Source organism: Leptopilina boulardi, unplaced genomic scaffold (genome assembly GCF_019393585.1).
Source record: "Leptopilina boulardi isolate dan_hultmark-lab unplaced genomic scaffold, ZJU_Lbou_2.1 LbouV2_389, whole genome shotgun sequence".
Classification (NCBI taxonomy): Eukaryota; Metazoa; Arthropoda; class Insecta; order Hymenoptera; family Figitidae; genus Leptopilina; species Leptopilina boulardi.
This window is the reverse complement of record NW_026137961.1, coordinates 282,398-301,475: the sequence shown is the minus strand read 5'-3', so window position 1 is coordinate 301,475 and position 19,078 is coordinate 282,398. Positions and strand designations below refer to the sequence as shown.

General features: G+C 30.8%; 1 protein-coding gene across 1 annotated transcript; it reads left to right on the top strand.

Moving 5' to 3' along the window:
- The first annotated feature begins 14,477 nt into the window (after positions 1 to 14,477).
- On the top strand, positions 14,478 to 16,928 carry LOC127288484 (uncharacterized). Its single transcript, XM_051315960.1, has one exon. The coding sequence runs from the start codon at positions 14,478 to 14,480 to the stop codon at positions 16,926 to 16,928; it is 2,451 nt and encodes an 816-aa protein (XP_051171917.1).
- The last annotated feature ends 2,150 nt before the right edge of the window (positions 16,929 to 19,078 follow it).

Below are 19,078 nucleotides of genomic sequence, written 5' to 3'. Positions count from 1 at the left end.
TTTATAAGACAAAAAAAATAATATATAATACTAACATTTTTTACTCTGAAATGGATATGATTAAAATTGAAACATTTTCTTTAAAACTTTACTATTAAATTATGTTCAAATTTATGTATAAGTGAAAATTTGACAGGTAAGGTTAAGTTTGACTTGTAGATTTCACAGAGGAAATGTATAAGAATGGAAAAAAACGTTTTTTATAAACGTTTTCTATTTAATAAAGTTTAGATTAATAAATTTGAAAATTCAAAAATTATTTTAACTAAAACTAGACTCACGTTTTCTCTCTGCATAAAACGAAAACGACATTCATTATCGTTGCAATTACATTTTACAATCTTATTTGACGGATTCTATAGAAAGAAACAAAAATATATTTATAAAATTGTTCTGTAATATGATTATAATAATAAACATGTATAGGTATTATAATTACCATAATTAAAAGATTATTTATACAAAAAAAAACACGATGTGTCTAAATTTAACAAGTCTGTTTTTATCATAGGTCAGGTTAGGTGGTAACATGGCGGCTCAGGGATCAGACATTAGAAAAAAATTTCCCACATTTATCACAGTTTATTTAAAAACACAATGTTATTGTAGTTAATGCATTAAAAAATATTTCTATAAATATAAAATTAATAAATTGTTAACGTATAAAATAATACATCTAAAACATTAATATAAACTTTTAAAAATTCCCGCCATACATAAAATGGTATAAAGATGTAGAAATTACATACATGAATTTCTAAGGTAAATTTAAATATATGTTAAATAATCACTTAAATTATAGATAATTTAATAATTGTTATATATTTATTATTAAAATTTATAATATACACTGTATTATTTATAAATTCCATAGTAAACTATTACTAGATTTTTTCAACGGAATTGAATAATGAGAACGTTTTATTCTTTCAGGGTCGGAAGAATCTCAATTCGAGAGTATCGAAAATGAAATCAGCACGAAAGTATATTTGAATTTAAAAATGCTAATATTACAGAATAATTTAATTATCTAACTTACCTTAATTAATAAATTGCTTATAAATTAAATTTATTAGAAATAAATAATATATAAATGATTTTGCTAAATTTAAGTAGTATTAATTAATATATAAATTAGTTATAAATAAGTATATATTTTAAGGTAGTATTACACTTTTCAAGCAGTAAAAAACGGGTTTAGAAAAAAAAATTTTTTCTCGCTTCTTAATTTATTTAAAGGAACAAATTTTTTTTTATAACATTATATGGCATTAAAACTTTTATAATAAATGAAATAAAATTTTTTTATTATCTCTCTTTGGTCACTAGAGGGCCTTAAAGTCAAGGCAAAAAAAAAATTTGGGCAATCGGCGGACAGGCTACAGCCTCTCAGGGACATCAGATCTGAAAAAACAAAAAACCGTTTTGAAGCTGAGACATGTCATTAAGCATCCCCCCTAACCCCGATAAAAAATATTGAAAATTAACGAAATGGCAGCGATTTAAAAAAAAAATGTCAAAAATTAGGTCTTTTTTGGTTAGTTTTTGGATTGTAGCTAAAATCCAAAAAGAAATAGATAATTGGATTTAGGGGGGATGCTTGAAGAATTTAATTACGAAAAAAATGATATTTTTTTCAAAAAAATTGGTTCATTAGAACTCGAGTTATGCTGTCCGCCAGTTTCAAAAACAACGTTTCGAGAAAAACTCGATTAAGGCCCTCTAGTGACCAAAGAGAGATAATAAAAAAATTTTATTTTATTTATTATAAAAGTTTTAATGCCATATAATGTTATAAATCAGTTATAAATATGAATATATACTTTAATCTTACCTTAGAAAACTAGTGGCGCCATCTATCTGAAACTAACTTAGCTGAGATTAGAACATATACATATTTTTGCCCGCGAAATTTAAAAATAAGTGGCGCCATCTATTGGGTGGTCGGTAAACTAACTCGGTCGGTAAAACAAAGCACCCTATTAGCAATAAATAATTTTCCCGCCAAAAATTAAAAATTCATGTAGCCCAATTGGGCTATTTACTAGTGACGCCATCTGTTGGGTGGTTAGTAAACTAACTCGGTCGGTAAAACAGATTCCTACCTTACCAACTGTGTTTGAATTCGGCCAGCTGCTGATAATGTAGAAATCTACCTTACCGACTGGGGGTAACTTAGCCGAGATCAGAACCTGGGGCAGTATCCCTCTAGCCTTACTACTGAGTACTTCATTTCTTTTTCGCTTACCCTTACTAAATTACGAACAACCAATTGGATTATTAGTTTCCAATTCCACGACACTCGTCTGACCCACCGTTTGTTAAGTACACTCGATCTATTCAGCAGCAGTCATTCTCTCTTCTTCCGTCGCCCCTCGATTATTCTCAAGTTTAATGATAATAGAGTAAATGAATATTGAAATAATTTTAAGAAATGAAACGTTAGTGTAACCATATAGTATAAAAATTTTTTAAAGAGAACAAATTTAATTTCAAATTTTATTGGTATTTACTTCCACTTTAAAGACATTTTTTGGTAAAAGGAGAAGATTTTTGATTCAAAACTATTATTTCAAATATATATCGTATGAAATATTTAATTTTACTCGAATAGTATTTTATTATTTGTGCTATTTTATGTAAAACGTTGAATTATAAAAGTATATTTTTTTATTTTCAGGGTTCCGTACCCGAAGGGGAAACCCTATTAATGAGACTAGTGAAGCCAGGCATGTACCCAGCCTAGCAGCCACACGAATTTATCTAGAGGGCTGAAATTTGGTACACATATGTATTTTGGTGTGTAGATTGCAGGAAAAATATAACGAATCTCATAGGAATTGATTATCATAGCGTTGTCAAGAAAAAACCATGAATTTTTACGAAAAATCCCTGAAAATGACTCTGTACCCCCCCTGGTGGCCACATTTTTTCACATAGAGATCTCAAATTTGGTAGACTTATGTATTTTTACGTGAAAATTATAGGAAAAATATAGCGTTGTCAAGGAAAAATCAAAAATTTTGAAAAAAGCGTTTAATCCTCCGGACATATTCCCGAATCGAATTTCGCGAAAGTCCAAATTCCTGAATGTAAAATTTTCCGAAAACCTTTTTCCCGAATACCTTTTTCCCGAAGGTCTATAAACCCGAAATTTTTTTTCTTTTTTTATTAAAAATATTATTTGTAGCATGTAATTTATCATTATAGTTCATTTATTATTAGTATTCAAAATACTAATAGGAAGAACTGCCCTCCTTCGCCCTCGTGCTGGTCTTCCGTTTATATAGTTTTCCTCGAATTAATTAAAAACAGGAATAAGTTCTTCAGGCGCTCCTTTTTAACCTACAGCGTATAGTAATATAATAATTAGAATTGAGTGACACATCCTTCAACATGATAACATTTTCACCTGGTTCACACGTTACAGAAATCACCCGAATAGTACATGTCTTCCTTCCAAGGTTTACGGCATTTCCATTCTACATATTAAAAATAAGTATATACAAAAAATTTTATAAAAAATAGCATTAACAAAACTGACAAACTCAACACTGACAGCAGTTTAAAAATATTATAGTAGTTGCTATGGTAATCATAACCGTTCAATTTTCTATATACATTTCAAATGTTTTTATCTGTAATTTTTTTTTTAAATTTAAATATTTTCGGGAATATCTCCATTCGGGAAATTTTGCATTCGGGAAAAAGGTTTTCGGAAAATTTTACATTCAGGAATTTGGACTTTCGGGACATTGCCATTCGGGAAATTCGATTCGGGAATATGACCGGGAATCGTTTTAATAGTGTGTCCACACACTATTTGACCAAGACAGTTCATATTTGGTATACATACGTATTTTTGCGTATAGATTACAGAAAAAATATAGCGAGCGAGATTGGAATTAATGATCATATTGTTTTTAAGTAAAACTCATATTTTTAGAAAAAATCATGGATTTTTCGAATAACAAAAGAAGAAAATTTTATCTTAAGGGATTCAAATTTATACATTTTTACGTATTTTTACGTGTAGATTACAAAAAAAATATAGCGAGAACGATTGGAGTCGATTATCATAGCGTTTTCATGGACCATTTAGCTTCCTGATCATGATACAAATAGCGATCAATTTTATAAATATTGGTAAAATATAAACTTTTTATACATCAATAGATTCGTTTTGATGCCAAGAATTATAATTTTGACAAAAATTAATTAAAATTTCTATATAAGAAAAAGTTATTTCAAACAATACAAAAAACGATTTTGTTCAAAAATTTCAAAAAATGATTTAATGTATAGATTTCAGTAAAATATGAACTTTATACACAAACACACATACATCTGGACATTTGCTCAAAACTTCAAATATATTAATTCTAGATGAGGATGAGTCCATATAATCTTCTTGGAAAAATTGAAAATCGTCACGAATGCAAAACTTCTTCATGAGGAAGCAAAACTGTTTTGACACCTATAAATTATTTTCTTTTAATTTTTCAATTTTTTTGAATCTGTTTTTCAAGTTATATTATTGCTGTTGAGTCAATTGAGTTCACAAAGGGTTAAGAAACAATGATCAAAAATTTTTTTTCTACTTATTGTCTATGATTTTAAGAATAATAATATTAATATCTTATTAATATCTTAGTTTTCACGTCCATTATATAGTATGGAAACTTGCAAATATCTCGAAAAGTACAAATTGTCGTAAAAAATGTTTAAGACAAAAGTTGTTCCAAACAAAAAGATCTACATCTTTGAAACTGAAAAATTGGCTTGGGGCCCAATGTTGGGCCATACAATGAAAAAAGTGGTTTTCTTAAATAAGACCACTAATTTTCAGTATCAAATTCGTAATCCCTATGAAATTGTGCGTTCAGACATGTTGTATAAGTGCCCAAAATATTGATTCCAATGTCTGGGATTGGGCTCAACATTTTTTGACAAACAAATAAATAAATTTAAAAAAATCCTATCTTGGTGGTTTTTGGGGTCAGAGGATTAGAAATTCGAAGCTAATTTTCAAATTGGGCACAGAGCCCAATGTAAGATTCCACGGCCCAATGTGAGGCCCACAGTAAACAAATTATTTTTCTTAAATAAAACCCACTAATTTCCAGTATCTGTTTCGTAATCGTTGTGAAATTCTGGGTTAAGACTTGCAGTACTAATGCCAAAAATATTGGGCCTAATGACTGGGATTGGGCCCAATATTTTTGGAATTTGTACCTCAAGTCTAAGCCCAGAATTTCATAACGATTACAAAATGGAAGAAAACTAATTTTTTACTGTGGGTCTAACATTGGGCCCCAAAAGATAAAATTTTTTAAAATTTATTTATTTGTTTGTCAAAAAATGTTGGGCTCAATCCCAATCATTGGGACCAATATTTTGGGCACTTATACAACATGTCTGAACGCAGAATTTCATAGGAATTACGAATTTGATACTGAAAATTAGTGGTCTTAATTAAGAAAACCACTTTTTTCATTGTATGGCCCAACATTGGGCCCCGGCCCAATTTTTTGGTTTCAAAAATGTAGATCTTTTTGTTTGGCACTACTTTTGTCTTGAACATTTTTTACGACAATTCGTACTTTTCGAGATATTTGCAAGTTTCCATACTATATAATGGACGTGAAAATTAAGATGCGCGCGTCCCGTCGCGCCGCACGGGACGTTTTAATTTTTTTCTCGCTAAGTTCTTGCTGTCTCATTATGAAAATTAGAGAAGTTATTCTTAACATCATAGGCATTAAGCAGAAAAAAAATTTTTTTAAATCGAAGAGGTAGTTTTTTCAAAAAATGAATTCAAAATTTTGTTATGACTTTTTCCGGGCAAAAAAAATTTTTTTCTTCATGAACTATTTTTTTCTTAAAGTAGCATCTTTTTGTGAGAAATTTGAAAAAAAATTGATCTCATTTGGTTAACAAGAAAAAAAGTTACATAGTTTTTTAAAAAAATGACATAAATTTTTAATTAGAGATATCTTAAAAAATTTTGAAAAATTGTTTGTGGGCTTTCATTCTGTACAAATTAAGGAACATATTCACAAGGTTTCAATAAAATTGCTACAATCATCAAAAATTCTTGTGATCACATCCCATGGAATTGCTCATAATTGTTACCAGTAGGGAATATAATTCCATTATTTATTTGTATGTAGATATTTTACTATAAAAAACAAAATTTAGTAGTTTTTAAAAATTTAATTCCAAAATTAGTCTGGATAAAGTAATAATAAAATATTTTCCAACAAGATAGAAGAAGCCTCTTGAAAAACTCTACAAAACTGAAGATAAATTTTTTCTAATTTTTAAAAATTTCATAATTTTCGTGACCAACTATTTACCAACCAACAAGGTGTAATTTCAGCCCTCTAGATAAATTCGTGTGGCCGCTAGGCTGGGTACATGCCTTGCTTCACTAGTCTCATTAATAGGGTTCCCTCTTCGGGTGCGGAACCCTAAAGACAAATATTTATATTTGAGTTACGGAACGTATTCCAACGTATGTAATTTTAATGGCTCTAAAAGGGCCGATTGTTTTTTTAAATGCAGTGTTGTACATTTAATAATATAGGCGATGTATATTATAAAGAAAAAAAAAAATACAACGCATAAAAATTTTGTGGCCCTGCAAAGCAAAGGGCCGATTTTGTATTTCCTTTTTGAAATTAGAGTTTATGTACAAGCATATGCTTCTGCATTGCTTTCATAAACTGTCCATTCAATGTGCGCTATCTTATTTTTGTTCTGGGCGAGCTTTCCACACTTAAAAATAAAAATAATAATAATGCGTCAGACTAATCGATCATCATTATTCCAGTTTTGCTTGGCCTCGTGACTGTAAATCACATTTTGAAACAAAATGGATTTCCTGTCATCTGAAACGTCGCCTTCTCAGAGGGAAAACCAACTAATTCTGGAAAATCAAAAACTCCATCAACATGTTGCGTCCCTGCAAAATATGTTGCAGACCCAATCTATTAAAATAAAAGAACTCAAGCAGACAATTCAGCAACTATCAGCAAAATTAGATGCCAGGGATCTTCTAGATGCTGAAAGCAATGATTTTTCTTCAAGTGAATCAGTGTTGTCTGCATTCTCTAAAAACAGAAAGCGCAAAAAAACAAAACTAAAACCCCTGAGACCATTCAAACCTTAAACCAGTTCTCAGTTCTCCAAGATGAAAATGAAGAATCCATGGACATCCAAGACAGCGGGAAGGATCAAAACCCTTCCAAGAAGACTACTGATGACACTCCAAAGAAAGAAAGAATTCCACCTATAGTGCTTCACAATAAGGATAAATGGTTACAAATAAGTTCAAAACTCTCTTCAAAAAATATAAACTTCTCTAAAGCCAAAACAACCTCTGAAGGAATTCGCATAGAACCATGTTCATCAGATGACTTCAGAAATGTCATTAAAACCTTAAAAGCAGACAACCTTCAATTCCACACTTGGCAACTTCCTTCAGAAAAACTACTGCACGTTGTACTTAGAGGAGTTCCCGAGCCGATCGAGACTGAACTTCAGGAACTAGGGTTCCATCCACAAAAAGTTTCGCGCATGAAACGAAGTAAAGACAAAACCCCAATTCCACTTGTATTAATTAGTCTACCCAAAAGTGAAAAGGACATCTATCAATTAAAACATCTAGTCAATGTTATGATAACCGTTGAAAGTCAACACCAAAAAGCTGTAGTTGGACAGTGCTACAGATGCCAAAGATTCGGTCATGCTCAAAGCCGGTGCTCGGCTAATCCTCGCTGCGTTTACTGCGCTGGAAATCACCCAACATACGAATGTAAAAAAGAAAAAGTTCATGCCCGAAAGTGTTGTAACTGTGGTGAGGAACACACTGCATCCTTCAGAGGTTGCAAAAGCTGGCCTAAACCTAAAGCAAAACCTGCCCAGAAACCCACACACCAAAGGAACTCTTATGCGAACGCAGTGAAGTCAACTGTTGAAGAAACTGACTCGAATGTCAGTAATCCAACTATGAGTAATGGAGAATTGTCACTTACTCAACTTTTTGCAAAATTCACATCTATGTACAGCCAAATGCAAGATCTTGCCTTACACTTAGGCAAACTATTCCAAGGTAATCAAACGTCAAATCAACATGGATCTAAGTTCTCAAAATAATTTAAAAATTTGTTACTGGAATGCTTGTGGAATAACAAACAAGAAAACTAAATTGATGAACTTCTAAACCGAAGAAAACATATATATTATGCTACTGGGCGAAACTTGGCTCAAGAAGGGAAATAATTTAACCATACCAAACTATATAACTTATAGGACGGATCGCACAGCGCAACCACATGGTGGCACAGCAATACTAATTAAAAAACACATTCAACATACACTTCACCAATCTCAAGACTCTCAAATAGAGAACACATGCGTCATTCAAAGGACGTCAGGACCAATCCTTATCATCGCTGCTTACTGTTCACCAAATAAGAAAATCACTGAAGCCGATCTAAATACCTTTTTCTCAACCAACAAGAAAATACTTCTCATGGGAGACCTTAACGCCAAAAACACTCACTGGGACTGTCATTCTACGAACAAATCGGGCAAATCTCTTCTTCACTACTTCGAAAACAATGACATTCAACTCCACATACCAAAGTCACCAACTAACTATAGTATAAATGGAAGACCTTCGTCCTTCGTCATGTGGAATCGGTTTACATATTACTTAAAAAATAATATGGAAAACATCAAAGTTCTAAAAACAACTGAAGACATTGATAAAGAAGTAAAACTTCTTACTCACGAAATTAAATACTCAAACCTGTACAAAAGTTATCTCATCAAAGACCAATATTATTATCTTGCTGCCAACCGAACTACGTCAATTAATTAAAGAAAAAAGGAAAGCCCGGAAAAAATCTCAAAGAACTCGACATCCTAATCATATCCTGGCTACCACAAGGTTAAACAATGATGTTCGTTCAAAATTGCAAGATTTTCACAATGACCGATGGAACAATAAAATGGAATCTCTCAACTCGGACCGCTTCAGCCTCTGGAAATTAATCAAATCACTCAAAACCAAACGATATTCTATACCCCCTCTTCAAGGAATACACGAAATTGGTTATACAAATACTGAAAAAGCGGAGATTCTTGCCACCAGCATCGAAAATCAATGTAAGCCCAACGAAATTGATGAAAATGAGGAAACAGAGAAACTTGAAGAAGAAGTACTTTCTTCTGTGGAAAAAATTGTTGGAAGTACACCTACTCCTATCACCACGGCAACTATTCAAGAATTAGAAAACATTATTAAAAAACTTAATAACAAAAAGGCTCCTGGAGAAGATTGCATTTCCAACACATCTATCAAGCAGCTGCCCAGAAAGGCCAAAGTCAAACTTCTAAATATTATAAATGCTAATCTACGTCTAAACTACTTCCCAACAGATTGGAAAAAAGCTCACATTATCACCATTCCAAAACCAGGCAAAGATCATAAAAGACTAGAAAATCACCGGCCGATATGTCTTCTCTCTTCCTTTTCCAAGATATTTGAACGTATCATATTGTCAAGACTTCTGATAGAAATTGAAGAATTAGATCTAATGCCTCCAGAACAATTTGGTTTCCGCAAAAACCACTCTAAAAACCTGAAAATTCTCAGACTTGTGGAAACAATTCACAAAGGTTATGAACGTAAAGACTGCACGGCAATTGCCTACCTGGACGTATCAAAAGCCTTCGATAAAGTCTGGCATGAAGGTCTTATTCATAAAATAACTATGGCGGGAATTTCCACAAATCTAGTCAAAATTATTCACTCATTTCTTCAAAACAGGAATTTTGCAGTCAAATTGGAAGATACTTTCTCCTCAACCAGGCCCATTCTGTCGGGAGTACCGCAAGGCTCTGTTCTTGGTCCAATACTTTACAACTTGTACACTCACGATATTCCAAAAAATACATATTCTCAAAAAGAAGTTCGCAAATGACACTCCCGTTATAACTCAGTCTCGTAGTCCTAAACTTGCAATATCCAGACTTCAAAAATCCCTGGATGAAGTTGTGGACTGGATGGACACCTGGAAAATCACCATCAACAAGGAAAATACGCAAGCAGTATTTCACACTAAAAAACGTGATCCACCTCCTGATAAAATCGAAGTTGTGGATAAAGTCATCAACTGGTCGAATGAAGCAAAATATCTGGAACACGCACACCAACGAAATCAAGAAAACAGGATTCATGGCAATAACTAAACTCTGGTCTCTACTGAGTAGCCCCTTTCTAAATCTAGCTTCAAAGAAATTAATTTACGTTACTGTCATTCGTCCTGCTCTGACATATGCAATTGCCTCCTGGGGCCAGGCAGCAAACACTCACATTAACAAGATCCAAGTAATACAAAACAAAATATTAAGGATAATAACAAAAGCTCCATGGTTTGTCTCAAATGAACAACTACACAAAGACTTGCAAATACCTAGTATACGCAAATTCTCACAGGATATAGCCAAAAAATTATTTCTACAAGTCGAGAATCATGAAAACATACTACTGCAAAACATAATTGATTACAACCCTGAAGACTGCCGTCCAAAAAATCGGCGCCCACGCGTAGTAGAAATACTTGACGTGGGCCTTTACTAAAATCCTCAATTCGATCATCTTCTAAGAATAACAAATACTACATTATCAGACAACAAGGGTAAAGAAGCAAATGCATCAACCTAAAAATAAACATTTTCGATCATAGATAGATAGAATGCGTCAGACTGTCGAAAGCAGTCTCTTGAAAGCTGTATTTCATGAAAAAAAATTTGTATTTAAAATGTCTCCTAATAAATGAAGGGTAGAATGACAAAAGGGGTCAAGCGCCAATTTATCGAAAATGAGGTTTTTGCATACAAAAATCAAAAAATTCATTTACACATTTCTGTAGAAGGATTTCTTTTTTTATTGTGTATTTAAATAAGTTTTTAATAGAAATTAAATTAATAAAATAGCCTCAAATTTACTTTATTGCAACCTGATTAAAAAACAAAAGAATGTGGTGAGTCAATAATATTATGCACGGAAAGAAAAGGTATCGTTGTCCCAACCATAAAAATATTGTTGGTCATAATATTGTTGAGGCATCTATACATATAGCTGAAGCAGCTTTCAGTATGGATACATTGACAAAAAAGAATGGTTGTGGAGACCATATAATATTTGTACCTATGATTTGGATATATCAACCATAGCTTTAGTTGAGGGAACAATATTGGTTTGGATTTTAACAATTTTGTTATCCTATCCATTTTTGAATTGCTAAGGCCCCTATAGACGCCTGCGCACCTTGTCTGCGCGGTGATGCAATATATTACGTCTATATTACTCGCATTAATTCCAAGCGTCGCGAAACGTGCGTATATGTCCGCAGTTCGAAACCTTTTCTATAATCATTTGAGAATATTGATCCCGGATAATATGTTTTTTTAATTTAAATAATGGAAGCAGAGTGCATAGATTTACTTTAAAAAATAGGCTTCGAAGAATATATTCCGCAGTTTGAAGGTAAGTAAATCATTTGTAGAGGTTATCTTTCCACGTGTTCAATTTTATAATTCAATTTTTATTTGCTTTTTTACTTTAGTAAAACTTAATAATATACACATTTGATGGAAATGATTTTAGTTTAAAGATTTATTATTTTTAATTATTCGTAATTTTAACTGTTTCCATAATTTTTTATTAATTTTTTCTAGAAGCGTTATTCAAAGACACAGCGAGTGTGCTGGAATTGGCTTCTCAGCCAATTATATTAAAAGAATTAATACACCCTCTTGGCCACAGAGTTAAATTTATTTCCAAAATTAGAGAAGAAAATCAGAGAATTCAAAATGTAAGTTTTTTTTATTTTAATTATTCTTTTCTTTTAAGAGAAAAAGAGAAACAAATATTTTGTAGGTTAGCTTAGCACGTGCACTGAGAAGAAAGCCAGTTTAGATAATTACAAACAATTTGTAAATGTTGTAATGTTTCAATTTACAACGGTATTTTGCTCAGTGTTTTTTGTTGTAAATATTTAAAATCTAATTCATAAAAACTTTTATAATACAAATTAATACAATTTTTTAGGTTAAAATTGTCACCAGTTATCAAAATTAATTTATCAAATTATCTACTTAACAATAATTTTTGGAATGTTGTTTCCCAAAAGAAATGAAATTTTTTTTTGGAAAACTGTTTGAAATTGATGCACATAATAATTTTTAAAAAATCTATCAAACAAATAAATATAGTTAAAAAAAATATATAATATATCATTAAAAAATTTTGTTTTAGAACAATTCTTATCAAAAAGAAACTAATTATGAGAGTACCAGTGAACAATCACAGACTGATGTCATTCAATCTGATGAAAATAATGTGCTTATAGAAATTGATAACTCAATTAGCACATCTGAAGTATTTAGCCTTATTGAGACAAATGGCACGTCTTCTGACATAAGACAACTAAATTCAGCGCAAGAAGCCATAACGCTAGGATCTGCGACGATTGCAACTGCAGCAGCCGAAACTACAACGGAACGAGATACAACGCCAGAAAATGCAATTATAGAAAATGATGTCGTAAAACGTTTAAAATTAACTGCAGAAGGAAAATTACTACTGAAAACATACGAAAAGGATGGATTTGATAATAAATATAGATTGAGACTATCCGCATGCATTATTTGTGCAGAGTATGGTGCGGATACTAATAAAATAATACCACCAATTCGTTTTAAAGAGTTGTCTCGACAAATCAAACAAGCGTTTTTTAATGAGGATGAATCTATTTATTATGTTCCGGCTTTTACTCCAAGAGGAGGGAAAACATTGATTGCCAAAGGCAAATTATATGATAAATATACATCCATAAATAGAGAATTGAGAGATGCCAATTTAAGAGACAAGAGACCTAATCAAGGAACAGCGGTTCCTCTTAATCTAATTCCTCAAGAGGGTACAGATGATGACGTCGAATCATACCTCAGATTTTTGGAAACTTGTATTCAACCTTGGAATTCAGTAGTTGAATATTGGAAACGAACATCGATTCATAGATTAAATGAACTTCTGAGTAATGTTCAACCTAGTGCCAATGTTCATTCCTATTTTGATAAATACGAGTGTTTGAAGCAACCAGAAGGACTTACATTGGTACCATTTTTTTTATAAACACATAACTTATTTAATGTTTAACTTTTATTGATTTTATTTAGCTTTGAGTAATTCTGTTCGGAATTAAGTGTAATTTTCTCTATTTATTATTAATATTTTTACTTTTCTCTATTAACATAGCTGGAGGTGGACTTCAATATTCGTTTTCCGCAAAGTCATCTCGGGATATTTTCACACTGGGTTCTATTTTCTAGTAAAGTGAAAAGAGAACTTCAAAAACTTGGACTTAAGGAATTTGGTAAGATACACTTTAATAGAATATTTTATAATTTAAAAAATTTTCTTTTGCTTCAATAAATTATTTTATTTTTTGCTTGTGTAGAGTCAGAAGCAGATCTAATTCAAAAATTCGTTCAATTATTCTCTGTAAGTCCAGTTAAAGTGCCTAAAGGTAAAGCCTGGAGGGCATCTAGAGTTAAATGGTACAAGGTTTAATGTTACATATTAAGGTATGCTATTACTATTCACTTATTTATATGATTCGAATAAATTTTATTGTAATGAACTGAAATTTATAATAGACTTTAAAAAAATTTGATTGATTTAACTTAAATTTAAACTATGAAAATTGTATAAATTATTTCAAGAACTTTTTTAGTTTACTTAATATATGAAATATAATTAATTATTATGTTCTAAAATATGTATTTTTTTAGGTGATCGCTGATTTCGAGAAAAAACTTGAAAGAATCAATGCTCTTGCAGTTCAAAAAGGATTCTCTGTGCAACCATTTCCACTTGTAGTTGGTGAAAATCTCAAAGAAATCACTTCCAGTTATGTCGTCATCGATGGGCGGCCCATCTTGGTAGAAAGCCCGCTGCGTGCTCTAGAAGTAGCATTTAAATGCTATTTTGCTCTACACTGCGAATACCCGATTCAAACTCAAAGGCAATGGACGGTGCTTCAGAAGACGCTATTTAACGTCCACGTTTCAAATGACAGAATCGACAAAATTGCTAACCTTCCAGAGGTAAAAAGATTTATCAAAGTTCTCACATGCTAATTTACTAAAGAAAAAGGTTTAAAGTATTTAATTCACGCTTCTAAAGCTTTAAATATTATTGTTAACTTTTAATATTTCTAATGTTTAAATTAATATGATATATAATGTGTTCAAGAGACTGAATATTTTATGAAGTTTTAAGTCTGTAGACAGTTATTACAGAATTTATATTATTACTATAATATTGTACCATTTAAAGTATTTGAAAGACTGATTACTTTAAAAATTAGACTGGTTACAAAATTTATAAAGCCAAAATGCCTGTGTGTGGTGAATATTATGTTTCCGTAGATTATATAGATAGCCTTTATCTTCATTCAAACATTGTTCATTTAAAAGGAAAAAAAGATATTTTTAAATGTGGAGAAAAAGATTGTAACAGAAGTTTTTCTAATTGGCACCAATTTTCTAAACACGCGAATAAAAATCACAGCTTCGATTTTGAAATAAAAGAAAACAATTGCCATCCCTCATCATTGAGTGACGAGATCCAACAGCGTCAATTAGAACCAAGTCAGTCCGCGGAGGAAATTCTCCATGATTTTTGTAATTCGCCCGAGTCTAGAAATGATATCTCGAAACAGTCTACTAGTTTTATAGCTAAACTTTATTCTAATCGACAAATCCTTAGGAACTTTGTTCAAACCATCGTCGAAGATACGAGCGAGCTTTTAACAGATCTCACTTTTTCTTTAAAACCTAATATATTCGATATATTAAAAAACGCTAACGTTAATGAAAAAACTATTTCTTCTGTTGAACAAGAATTAGATAAGTTTCACAATTTATTTAACTCATTGACATCCGAACATCTTCGAATGAAGGCATTAATAAATTCTGGATGTTTTATCGACTCTGTAGACTACAAAATTGGTTCAAGAATAGACAATGTCTTAAAGCAAGGCCATATGATTAAACAAATTGTCCCTGTTAAAGCAAAATATTTACCCTTAAGGTCAGTTTTGCAAAAGGTATTTAGTTTTCCTAAAGTTCTTTCTAAAACAAAATTGTATATGCAGGAATTAGAGCAAGAAACAGAAATTCTAGAAAATTTCATTCAAGGAGAATTATGGCGCTCAAAAGTAAGGAATCATTTCCAAGGAAAATTCGTTATTCCTCTGTTCGTATATTTCGATGAATTTGAAGTGAATAACCCTCTTGGATCTCATGCCGGAATCCAAAAATTAGGAGCTGTGTATTATTCTATTCCATGCCTTCCTCCTGAGGTTTCTTCTCTTGTCGAAAATGTTTTTACTGCTTTACTATTTCATGCATCAGATCGAGTCGAATTCGGAAATTATAATGTTTTTAAAATACTAATCGAGGAACTCAATTTTTTACAACACGAAGGGCTGCTTATCGAAACGGAAAACGGTATAGAAAGAATTTATTTCGCGTTAGGTCTTATTTGTGGAGACAATCTCGGATTAAACTCTATTTTGGGCTTTAATGCAGGATTTAATTCTAACTATTATTGCCGCCTCTGCAAGGCAAGCAAGCTTCAAGCACGCATAGATTTCGAAGAAAAAAATGCTCGAGAATTTTCTTATGACAGTGACGTTTGTAATTTAAATTCCAAAGAATCAGGTATAAAAGAAGAGTCGGTATGGAATAAAGTAGACTATTTCAAAACTTTTACTGACTGGTTACACGAAGGAACCGAGGGAACTGCTGGTTTCGATATGGCCTTAATTTTAGATCATTATGTATCAAACAAATGTGTTGAAAATAGACTTTCCTTAAACGTTTTAAACGACCGGCTGCGTAGCTTTAACTATAAAGATAACGGAATAAAAAACGTTCCTCCCCTTATTTTACAATCCGAAATTAAAGAAAAAAAATTAAAAATGACCGCAAGCGAAATGCAGAATTTTATATTAATTTTTGGGATGCTTGTTGGCGATCTCGTTCCTCATGATGAGGTGTGGCAATTTTACCTCATTTTAAGACAAATAGTCGATCTTGTTCTCTCACGACGCCTTCAAAATGGTTGTGGTAATATATTGTCAAATTTGGTAAAAGAACATCATTTTTTAGTTAATAAACTCTTTTTAAATGACAATTTGAGGCCTAAGGCACATTTGTGGGTTCATTATAAGAAATGTTTAGAACAATCGGGACCAATTATCAATATGAGTACTGCAAGATTTGAATCGAGTCATCGCGAAAAGAAAATTGATGCTAACGCAACATGTAGTCGAAAAAATATCACCCACACGCTCTGTTTGAAGGAACAACTTTGTTTGTGTTATAGATTTTTAACAAAAAGAGGCCTCGTTCCAAATCAATCTGATGGTCCCTTTGAGTGTTTAAACGATATATCCGAATGTTATAATTATTTTCTTTTTAAAAACAAACTGCCTCAATCTTTTGTGGGACCATGTCTCTGTTTAAACTGGGTTCAAAGAAATGGCCAGTATTATAAACCAAATGTTTGCATAATAATTAGATTAGAAGAATGTATGGGTGAAAGTCTCCCTGTATTTGGTTTTATAAATTTTATTATAAAAAATGATCTCGGTGATGTTTGTTTAGTGTGCAATGTTGCAAGAACTACTGGTTTTAACTACGATTTACATGCTTATAAATTATATGAAACTTCTGAAGTTGACTGCGTCCTTTTAAACAATTTACATTCACCTTTCCCAGTCATAATTTGTAAATGGGGAAATTCTTCAATGTTTGCGACACTTAGGCACGCACTATAATTATAATATTATATAATAAAAATGCGATACGATTGTTTATTTTGTTAACGAATTTGTATTTGGCGATTATTTCAAAAAAATAAATACGTTTTTATGGGACTCAATGTTTTAAATTAATCAAAAATAACCTTATTGATAATATTAAACAAATAAAATAAACATAAATTGTAACCATATAAAATGGTTGCTTCAACAATATTAATATGGTACACTAAATAATGGTCGAAGCATCAATTAAAAATGGTTGTCACAACCATATTAGCATTTGTATGTTTTCCAAATATATGGTTCCCACAGCCATATATTCTAGTTGTGCTAACAATTTAAAGCTAGCTATTTAATATGGCTGGAGCAACCAGAGGTATGGTTGAGACGTATTTTTCAATATAATATGGTTGAGACAACCAAAGGTATGGCTGTGGCAACCATTCATTTTTTTCCGTGTGCATAACTTAACAAATTTCAAAACATTGCTTTTTTACAAATCGAAAATGCCTCGCAGATGCGGAAAAAAATTTATTAATAAAAAAGATATTGTTAAAAAGAAACGATATGAAGGTGAAATGTTTTTATGAATTTCATTCTTCACATTTTTATCCATCTGTTCAATTTTGATCAAAAATATTATTTTTTTAGGTTTTATTTTAATATTTAATTTTAATTTTATTTTAATAATATTTTACATAATAAAATTAATAATAATAATAATATATTTTCAATTTTAAACAATTTTAAAATCATTTTGTTATTAATTTTTAAATATTTGTATGATTATACTAAGTGAACAATTGAATTTAAAGATGAAAGTATTGCTCAATTCCAAAGCAAGCAATTAATTCGTAATTTTCTTGCAAACAAACAATTTTTTAAAGGAATTTTTTTTTCTATTCATTTCGTCGATTCCATAGAAAGAAACTAATTTTCCAGTTTTCCTTTAAACTGTATATTGTTTTTATAATTAATGCTTAAAGAAAATGTGCGCAGTTGATATAACCTCAAGGAACCACAGTTTTTTTTTAAATTTTATCGTTAATATGTAGGTTTATTTCAACAAATTGTTGTTTATTTATTAAAACATACTAATATATCGAAACGGTTTTCTCAGTTTTTTTTTTAAATGACCTGCAAAATTTTTAAAAATGTAAAAACAGTGAATTGGCGCTTCACCCCTTTTGTCATTCTACCCTTCAATTGAAAAAACTAAATTCCTTGACTCAAAACGATTCGATGGATCTATTTAAGTACATATTTCTTTAAAAATAACTGATAATAATAATATTATTATATAATAATATATAATATGAGGAGCCGGAAATTAGAACTCTCCGCTCGGCTGAACTCCGTAGAGTAAGTCAAACGTTCGAAAAAATGATAAAAATTGAAATTCAAAATTTTTAATTTTGAAAAATGTCTGCGTGGAACTTTGTAGTTCAGAAAACTTCCAGTGAGACATTTGTTTATCACTATAAAAGGAAGTTTTCTGTAAAATATTAAATCAATTCATTAAAAACTTTTAAAGTTATTGAAGATTTAAGAATGCGCGGTTGGCGCGCAAGTAAGTCCAATAAGTACGCTATTCGCACAGTCAGCTGTTGCAGTTTTTCACATTGAAATATAAATTTCTATATTATTATTATTTTCTATTCTCAATCAACATTTAAAGTTTTTTTGACATTTTGAATAAATGGTAAAATATCGCTCTTTAAAATTTTTTGTTTTATTTATGTTTTAGTTATACTCTCTAAATCTGAATAAGTTAATATTTACTTATTTTAACACTAAAATCGTCCATGTAAAAAAATAAGTGTATATTCATTTATTTAAAACTAGCAAAATTAAACGCGCGCAAGCGCGCCAAATTCAGTATTTAATTGTTTGTTATAATGAAATTAAAGATTAATATTATCAATAATAATTTAATTTATAAGAATATTATTACATATTAAATGATAATAATGAAAATTATATGTTTACAGGCCTCGGATTATACGACTTTTTCCGACCTTTTTCAAAAATACGACTTTTATCGACTTTTAATAAAGTACGACATTTTATTTACATTTGAAAAAAAATGTAAATAAATTACATTTTTTAGTATAAAATGTAGATCTTCTTCAGATCTTCTTCAATTCAATTATTTAACAAATTTT